This window comes from Spinacia oleracea, chromosome 6 (assembly GCF_020520425.1).
Source record: "Spinacia oleracea cultivar Varoflay chromosome 6, BTI_SOV_V1, whole genome shotgun sequence".
NCBI classification, from domain to species: domain Eukaryota; kingdom Viridiplantae; phylum Streptophyta; class Magnoliopsida; order Caryophyllales; family Amaranthaceae; genus Spinacia; species Spinacia oleracea.
Window position 1 is genome coordinate 130,839,408 of NC_079492.1, and position 9,896 is coordinate 130,849,303.

Consider the following 9,896-nt stretch of genomic DNA (forward strand, 5'->3'; position numbering starts at 1 on the left):
ATGTTAAGTATTTATTTGGGAAAAAAAATCTATATTACGCAGTAATCCTAAACCCTTTTAAAAGAAAGAAATTTTCCTTAAAAATGGTGCATTTATTGCATTGCCTCTGGATTCTTCTTTGAAAAAATACTACAAGAATTTGTATTTTTAATGACTACCTAATAACGACAGGTAAAAAATTTCATCGCAAAAGCCTTTTGCGACGGGGCTAACAATCAAACAAGGACGGGAACAACCGTCGCAAATGTCTTTTACGACGGGTTAACGACGGGATTTTTCATTAATGACGACCTCCTTTTATGACGGGTTCGTGACAGGAAATCCCGTCATTAATCAACGGTTATTGGCCTTTAGCGACGGGATTTCCCGTCGTTAATGGTACAATTTCTCGTAGTTAACTACAAATTCTCTTAAGAATAGTATAATGATCGATTTACCCTTACACACTAATACCCTTCCTTCTCTTTCATTCTTTTATAGTTTCTCGACTTCCACCTGCAACGTACTCTTTAACAAGAAGTATGTGCACGTATTATTAATTATTAGGTTTGATAGTTTCTCTTTTTGTATTACGTATTTTTATAAAAAGAAAAACATAGAATGTTAATCTTTATATTTATCAACTATAATTATAATGATAATTTTACAATAAAAACTGTAAGCACCATAAGTTATTAAATCTTTGCCCTTGGTAAGAGTGGATTAATCTTGTCCATTTATTTTGCTGACTTTTTAATTAATATAAAGTATTTCGAATTAAATTAAAATAAAAATTACAATAAAAAAAATGAATGTATAATACCCGGCCATCACATCCAACCTAGAATCTGTAATCTACTAGTGTGATCTCTTTAAACAAAATTCTACAGGTAGTCCAATAGATTGATAGTTCTACACTCCGATCCCTTTCCTTCTATTTTTCTTCAGATATGTTCATATATTTTTATTTTACAGGTCTCCAAATCTTACCCATAATTAGAAGAATTAATTGTTAGATTTACAAATATCAGTCAAGAAATTTCAAGGAGAAGAGAAATTCGTTCAAATAAATGATTCGAGATTATAGAATCAAGTTTTTCGTTGAGCGGTTGGATTGAAATTCGACTGCAAAAAACTAAAATTGAATGTGGAATAAAAATGGAAGGATTTTTAATTTACTATTTCTTTTGTCATAATTTATTTTTTTGTATTATTAAGTCAACTAAATCAAGGGCTCATAACAACCAAAAATAATGAACGGTTATGATTTAGTAAATTGTAGTGGCTACCATTTTGTTGTAGCCATTGAAAAACTTTCCTAAAATTATATTAACCAATTATAATTGAGATAATTTTGGCTAATTTATTGAAGCTACAGAATGGCGAAGGTACTTTATTTATTTATTTATTATTTATTTTATATATATAAGTATTTTATCTTGCGGCGGTAAACATATTTATTTTAACAAATTATAAATTCACGAGTCATCACAATCATATTTCACAAAATAATATTTGCCAACTGGGAAACTACGCGCGTTAGCGCGTCGGTCAATAACTAGTCGGAATAAAAATAACAATTAAAACATTGAGAAAGCCAGGCCATGGACTAAACATGATATCATATGTCTCATAAGTATCAACTATAGAAATGACATGCATATATCTAATTTGGTGTTTTAATTCGAAGTATATATAGTTCCTTTGGAAAATAAATTAAACGAATTGTACAATGATCCAATTGAAAAGTTACTTGGCATGCTAAATGATGTAGTGTACATATGTAGTCGATGAACTTAATGAATTTTTTCACTTTTATGGACTACATTTATTTTGGTCAAATAATAAGCTGAAGAAAAAGCTCGAATTTTAATTATTCAAAATAGTAACTGGGGCATTGCCAATCGATGTCAAAAAAAAGGGCATCGCCTAGGCCACACTCTAGTTACTATTAAAGGAAACTTCAATTCTTATATGATGGTGCATTGAAGGGTTGGATATGATGCTAGAAGAGGAAAAAAGAAACCTTAAAATTAACTAAGTAAAAATAAATAAACACTATAAGAAAAAGTATTACTAATGACAGGATTTTCCGTCGTAAAAGAACAATTACGACAGAATTATCGGTCGCACGCATATCCATCGTGAAAGGGAGCCTTCATAATTGCCTATTCCGTCGCAAATATCATGTCGGTCAATTAGTTTATTAGATTTTTTGGCTAGGTTATGACGGGTCAAAATATGATGTCGTAGAATTTTTCACATAAAAGACGGGATTTAATCCCGTCATATATACATAGTCCGTCGTTAATAAGATTGTTTTTGTACCGAAATAGTGCAAACTTAAAATTTTGTATTCTCTCCATTTTTTCAAATACGTCACTTGCATGGGCACATACTTTGATATATAAAGCTTGTGCAAAATTATTATAAAATGGTACAAGTGGATAAAGAAACTACAGTGGACCTTAATAGATATAGTCATATAGTGTGTGAGATATTGTGGTATTTATTTAATTGGGGATCACAAAAGAGAGAAACAATAAAATATTTTGAGTGAGGGATTAACGAAAGAAAACAAAAAATAAAATATGGCAAGAAATTATAGGTGTTATTTTGTTTTTGTTCATATTGCAACGGTTTTCAGGGGTTGCATTAGCTTGTTTATGTTGTAGTATGTGTCTGATTCTAAAGTGTAAATATGGGTGCCATGTAGGACAGGTGTCATCAAAATATTTCCTATACAAATCATAAAAAACTATATTATTCAATTTGCAAATCAGAATATTAATTAAGATTTTCCTACCTTTTTGTAACATGTATAATAGGTTATAGTATAAGTTAAATATTTTAGTTTTCAATTTAAATCATGACACATAACATGGTCGCTCCTGTTTATGGAGGAGAAGTAACTCGCTGCAATCGCTACAAATCGACACCATAAATATCCCTTTGAAGACCTTGTTCTTTTGAGGTAACCCAGTAAGTACCAACAAAAATACGATTGAGTTTTCGACAATGAACGCTGTGTAAAGGCCACGTCTACTGTAGGCCATTACGGAAGTGCCTGCTTTATGCCATGTATTTACTTCTTGAAGCGTTCCATTAACCTTGTCATAGGTATCGTCGTGAATGCCTCCAGGAGGAGTTACACCAGCTGTGAAGGAGAGATGCTGCTACCATCACAGCTTCTTGTTTGCCTTCCATGAACTTCAACAAATTTGAAGGCTTCCTTTCAATCAGCTTGTAGTAAGTAGTAAGAGGAGGAATTATTACAACCCACAGCGATCTCCATTGCAGTTTCGCCTTTTGCATTCTTTGCCTTCACGTCTATCGTCTTGTTTTCGAATAGAAAGCGGACCACCTGTTAGAATTACCATCATATCTTATCATTTTTCTATTGTAAAGTACGAGCAGACCAGAGTAATAACTATGCATGTAATGTTGTCCATATATATAGTCTATGAATTATCACGCATTAGTGGTACTATACTACATAGATGCCTTGCCATGTAGGCCGCAACTCAGAAACAAGCATATGTACGTAGTACTCCTTCCGTACCCAAAATACTCGAAACAGTTTGATTGGCAAATAGCTTAATACATTGTAATTAACTTATTATTTAACTAGATGATACTCCCTCCGTTTCTTTTTGTTGTATCCGTTTTCATTTTAAGCGTTTCATATTGTTGTATCCATTTAGAATCTATTCTATTTTTTGACATACATTTTATCCTAAAATACCCTTACATTTCTATCTAATTACCAAAATACCTAAAGATTCTACCCATATTCCCACCTAATTTTCCCCACCCATAATATTTAATTATTTTCCCTTCCCCATATACCCACTCTCTCACCTCCTTTATCACTCATCATTATCACTCCTCTCTCTTACCTTATTTCTTTATTATTTTCTCACTCCTTTATTTATTATAATCTCTTACACCCAATCATTTCTCTTACACCCAATCATTATACTTATACCCATACAAACCAATATTCCAATTTTATTAAAAACCCCACCAGATTCCAAATGGATACATCAAAAAGAAATGGAGGGAGTAGTTGGTAGTGAAGTATTTTTTTTAATATAGGTAAGGGGATGTGTGTCAAACTTTTAAAGGGGTAGGGGGTGGGGGTGAGGTAGTGGAATTTTTTAATGTTTTTTTTAGGGAGTAAGGATGTATGTGTGTTATTAGGTAAGTGAGAAATTGATATAATATTAATAAAGTTTCCATTTTTAGAAACGTTGCAAGGAATCCGAAACGACCTTATAAGGAAAGCGTTTTGAGTATTTCGGGACGGATGGAGTACGTAATAAAGATAGAAATTATATGGTGTAAGAAGTTAATATTTTGAAACTAGCTAGCAGGATGGCGACAACCATATATACCTCAGATTGTTGGTCAAGAACTGAAAGATGTAAGATCGTATTGCCATCAGAATCCCCACAATTAAGGAAGGCAGCATCACACAATATTTCGATCATTAAAAATTTGAGTGCTTCAAATTGATTAAATTTGACACACAAATGAAAAATAGTTTCATTTTGGTCTGTCAGCACGAGAGCTGCACCAGGATCAACTCGCAGCAACTCTTTCAGTACGCCAATGCAACCCCTAATAGCCGCAACATGAACTGGGCATCGTCCATGTGTGTCACGGCCTCGGCAAATGCTTCCAGAGTTAGCAACTTTCAGGAGATGTTTAACTAATTCAACGTTGTTGGCTGCAGAAGCTATGTGAAGTGGGCTGGATTTTTGTAAATCAACTTCGAAGGCAAGGCTTGGCTTTCTTTTTAGGAGTTCCTTAGCAAACTCAAAGTTACCTAAAATAGTAGCTATATGGAGGGGAGTTTCAGCATATATTCCTAAAGTGGAAACCCTATCAAGAATTATTGGGTCTTCTCTAAGTAACTCTACCAAGGTACTTACACTCCCATCTCTTGCTGCATCATACAGCTTTCTCTCCATTTTTTCTTCTCTCTCTATCAAAAATTCAAAATATGATAAAGTGTTTCTTAAGTTCGTTATAGTTAAATTTAGGTTAATTGATTTAAAGTTGTAAGGTTTCTTAATGCGCGCCAACTCTATATATAGATATACATCATACATGTACGACTTTAATTAGTGGGTACATCAATTTCTTCGAGTTTGTTTAATTCTTATTTTCATTGGCATCAACTTATTTTGACGTAACTGATGTGCCTTACTTATTTACTTCTTAAAATAAACAATATTTTAAAGCAAGTTCAAGACAACAACGTTAATATTTTCTGAACCTTTTACACGTCTACTTGACTACTTGTACAACTTACATGATTGATTCGCTAATATATTTGAATTGGTGAAATGCTCTCGAAATTTCATTAAGTTGAAAAAATCACTTGAGGAAAGTTTAATATTGGCATAGTAATGAATATATATAATAGCAATATCCAACATAATCTGTATTATTGTAGTTGCTCTATTTCAATTGTACATGTTAATTAATTATTAGAAACTACATATTGAGACGAATTTAACCAAATCAATATAAATATGTAATTCCATTTTTTTTTTATATACTTAATTCGTAAAGAACAAATGCGGGTCAAGTGAAGTATATGAGTATTAAAAGTCAACATGGTTTAACCGTACAACTAAGAAAATTAAAAGGTGCAAATTGTATCTGATTTGTCGTTGTTGTTGTTGTTTAGCATATTTTCTGATAAAATTTTAACTTTTTAAGTAAGAGATTGAAATTATGGCCCGTACGTGTACAAGTTTCTTGCATATTGTTTTGTTTCTAACTTGCAAACAATGCCTCATTACTAATTAGTATCCCTGCAAGCTAGATCGGTTGTGATCGAGTGGATATCAGACAAGCATTAGTTTTCAAATATGGTTAGTGTTTCCTAGCTTCGCTTAAAAGGATTCCAACCCTGGTCACTTGGGTAATATAGTATTCAAGCAACCACTATGCTTCAAGAACATTTTATTGTCACTAATGTAAGTTAATTATACATAACTTAATTATTTCAAGTGTAATTAATTACCCTTAATATCAATTTTTCAGTTTTTTTTCAAAAATAATGGGGTCCTTTTAAACCCCTAGCTCTAAAGCTATGTAGGTTCGTCCCTGACTAGATCTATAGTTACAAGTTGTTTTAATGTTGTAAGGTTTCTCGATCCGCAGCAACTACCCTACATATACACATGAGTGCAGTACGACTTTAGTATGATACATTCGTTTAATTTCTTCTGGTTTGTTTAATTTAACTTATTTTGACGTAGCGGTTGTGTCGGTCTTGTTATTTAAAATAAACTAACCGAAATGGATTAATTTGCCGCGATAGTTACGACAGCAGCAAGTATTTGTTAACTATTTACACTTCTACTTGGCTACTTGTACAGCTAATTGCCTAATTGCATTATTGATGGTAACTTACGTGATGCTACTCATACGTACTAGGCCTTTCGACGACTTTCACAAGGTTTAAAAATTCTTCTTATCGAAATTTCACAAGGTTGAAAAATTCCTCCCATGGGAAGTTTAATTAACGGATTTTTCATGAAATACCCCTTAATTTTCACGAAATTCACCAAATGCCCCTCAACTTTCAGAAATTCACCAAATGCCCCTCACCTTTACTATAATACCTAAACTACCCTTACACTTAACGGACGTTAAGTCGCCGTTAGCTGCTTTTTACTCTTTTGTCCTTATTTTTCTTTTGCGCCTCACCCAACCACTTCCTTCTTTACGGTTAAAAAAAAACGCGACTATCAAAATTCTTCTCTCTCTCCCCTGTTCTTCAACATTCAACCGCAATTACTGCTTCATCAATCACTCAAAAACCTTCAAAATTTTGGTGCACCCTGATTCTCTGAGTGCAAAAGCGACGTGGCTACGAAACTTTGCCAAATTTCTCATTCTCATCCCCAAATTCACCGCCAACCTTCGAATCTCGGAACCCTAATTTTATTTGTTCACTTCTGTAATTGTTCTTCTAGAACTCGAAACATTTCAGTGTTCAATTTATTCGGGAAAATTGAGGTAAATTTCATTTATAAATGCTCAATCATTTTCGTTCAGTTTTTGCATCATAGTTATTTCACTTTTGTTGTAAATTTTCTGGAATTTAAATAATTATCTAAGTTCATGGAGTTTGATGGTGTGGTATCTAGTTAGTCCGCTAATTTGACTTGATTTTTAGGCACTTTTTATGTTTTGCGCGTTGAATTTTAGGTGTTGTTGAATTGAATTGGTTTATGCAATTTGAGGGGTAAATTTTGGTTCCGAAGCTCTAATTTTGCAATTTCAGGAGTAATTAAGGCTTTTAGAAATCAAATTGGTGCATGAATTTGATTCATTTATGATCAATTAAAACGATAACTCGATTCACTTAATGTATGAGCTGATTAATTTTTTTGAGCTAAATTTGATCTATCAAGAAGAGCATTGCTTTTTAGTTCAATATTCCTTCTTGTGATGTGGATAGCAAGTTGACTTGGTTAACAAATTTTGGGTTTGAAACTGGATCAAAACCTTAATAATAATATTTTAAAATGTTGACTTTATTGATTGTTATGACATCCACTACTCAAGTTCAGGAGGAAAGCTTATCAACTTGTTCTTGATTCTTACCAGGGTTGGAGATCGAAAATTTAGGTTCAGTACGTGTCAATGGAAAGTCTGACTTAAATGTTCCGTTATTGGAAGCTCCTATAGTGTGACAGTGTTAACAAGATGACAGAATTATTGTGCTAAATGATAGTTTGTATTTTTAATTTGAGCATGGCTTTATTTGGAAGACTTCGAACTAAATTAATGAAGACCTTTGTTGCTGTGCATACTTGGTTTTGTTCATTATTTTCGTAATTATTTGTTGAGAGTAAGCCCGGTTACTTTGTTTTATAATCATAATATTTGTTGGTGATTTATTTGTTGGTGCTGCTTCTGCTTGCTCCTATAGTTCTCTGGCTTCTGTTGTGGTGTATGATGGCTGCAGGTTCTGTTGTTGCAGTCTGATTTGCAGACTTCTGTTGTGTGTAGTCTGGTTGCTTTGTGCAATTTTTGTGTTTTTCTGCTTCTGTGGTGCTCTTGCAGGATGCAAGCTTGCTCATTTGTTGTGTTTTTCTACTTATGTGATGCTCTTGTAGGATGCAAGCTTGCTGGTTAAGTTTGCTTCTTTCATGCTTGCTGTTGTAGTGATGGTTGCAGATTTGCAGGATGTTAATTGTAGTTTCTGCTTCTTGTTGAGTCCTTGTGTTGTAGTTGTAATAAGCACATACACCGTACCAGGTCGATCCCAAAATCCAGCCGTTGGGCTTTAAGAAGGTAATTTTTACATTGGGGCATTTGGTGAATTATATTTTAATATAGGAGTATTTGGTGAAATAAGTTACATTATAGGGGTATTTGGTGAATTAGAAAGTAAGGCTAACGGCAGACTAACAACGCGTCATTAGTAAGGGTAGTTTGAGTATTATAGTAAAGGTGAGGGGCATTTGGTGAATTTCTGAAAGTTGAGGGGCATTTGGTGAATTTCGTGAAAATTAAGGGGTATTTCATGAAAAATCCGTTTAATTAATGCTACTCATACACTAGTGGAAAAAGGCTTATTTGCATCCCCGCATTTGCCACGCCATTCTGAACATGTGATGCAAATAACAAATTTTAGCATAAAATTTACTCATTTGCGTCGCAGCTTTGTTAAACTGCGAGGCAAATGACTCTAGGATGCCCCCCAGAGTCATTTGCATCGCAGATTTACAAAGCTGCGAGGCAAATGACTCAATCAAGTGCATCGCAGATTTACAAATCTGCGTGGCAAATGACTCTAGGAGCATCCTAGAGTCATTTGCCACGCAGATTTGTAAATCTGCGATGCAATGCGTGTCCACCTAGGAATGTACTTTCTCGCTTTGACCCAGCACACCACACCAACACCGCAAACTTTCCGCCTCTTCTATCTTTCTCTCTCATCTATTCTTTTAGAATCTCCATTGTTGGTACTCCAACACCTCTTCATCTCTCCTCCAACAACACAATATCAACCTTATTTTTCGACATCTCCTCTCACCAAAGTTGTCACAAATATAGTCAATTGGGTTTCTCTGAAAATTCAAGATCTGCGATGTCAAGAAGAGGCAAACCCTAGGTGTCGGCGCCGCGAAGAAGGCTAAGAAACATGCCGAACTGCCGCGAAAAAGGCTAAGAAACGCCGAATACGCCGAACTGCCTCTAAGAAACATGCTAAACTACCGCGAAGAGGCAAACCCTAGGTGTCGGCGCCGCGAAAATGTCAATACGATTGGTTTGCATTTTCCGGCGGGTCATATTGCTTGGTTTTTGAAGGGTAAGAAACACGCTGGGTCATATTGCTTGATTTCCAAATTCAATTAGTTTTGCACATTTTAAAAAAAATCTTATGAATCTAGGGTTTAATTATTTTGGTTAATGTGTGAATTTGAGTATCTTTTTGCCCAATTGTTTGGATTGTTAATTTGAGTATCTTGATTTCCATGTTCAATTAATTTTCTCTGGTTTTTTTCATTTGAATTTAGGGTTTAGTTATGTTGGTTAGTTTGTGAATTCAAGTATTTTTTTTTCAATTTTTTATGAGTTTCGCTTTGAATTTGATGATAAATTAAGTGATTGATTTGAATTTGATGATAAATTAAGTGTTGAATTGAATTTGATGTAATGTGACCTTTTTAGGATTTTGATTTCAGATGTTGTAGTTTGTTATTGATTATGTCGAATCTGTTTAGGATTTTGATTTTGATTTTGATTTTAGGATTTTGATTTCAGATGAATCTAAATTTTGATTGTTTGAACCCTAGATTTTGATTTTAATTTTAGGATTTTGATTATGTCGAACTCTTAAAAGAGATTCATTAACTAGCTAAGACAGTATCATGAAACAT

The 9,896-nt window shown here is 33.7% G+C and overlaps 1 protein-coding gene across 1 annotated transcript; it reads right to left on the minus strand.

Annotated features, from left to right (window-relative positions):
• Window positions 1–2,832: 2,832 nt before the first annotated feature.
• LOC110788793 (ankyrin repeat-containing protein BDA1-like) lies at window positions 2,833–5,007 on the minus strand. The gene is made up of 2 exons (XM_056833763.1): window positions 4,377–5,007; window positions 2,833–3,343 (listed from the first exon to the last, which is right to left on the minus strand). The coding sequence occupies exons 1-2, from the start codon at window positions 4,953–4,955 to the stop codon at window positions 3,215–3,217; spliced, it is 708 nt and encodes a 235-aa protein (XP_056689741.1). The 5' UTR covers window positions 4,956–5,007; the 3' UTR covers window positions 2,833–3,214.
• Window positions 5,008–9,896: the final 4,889 nt, after the last annotated feature.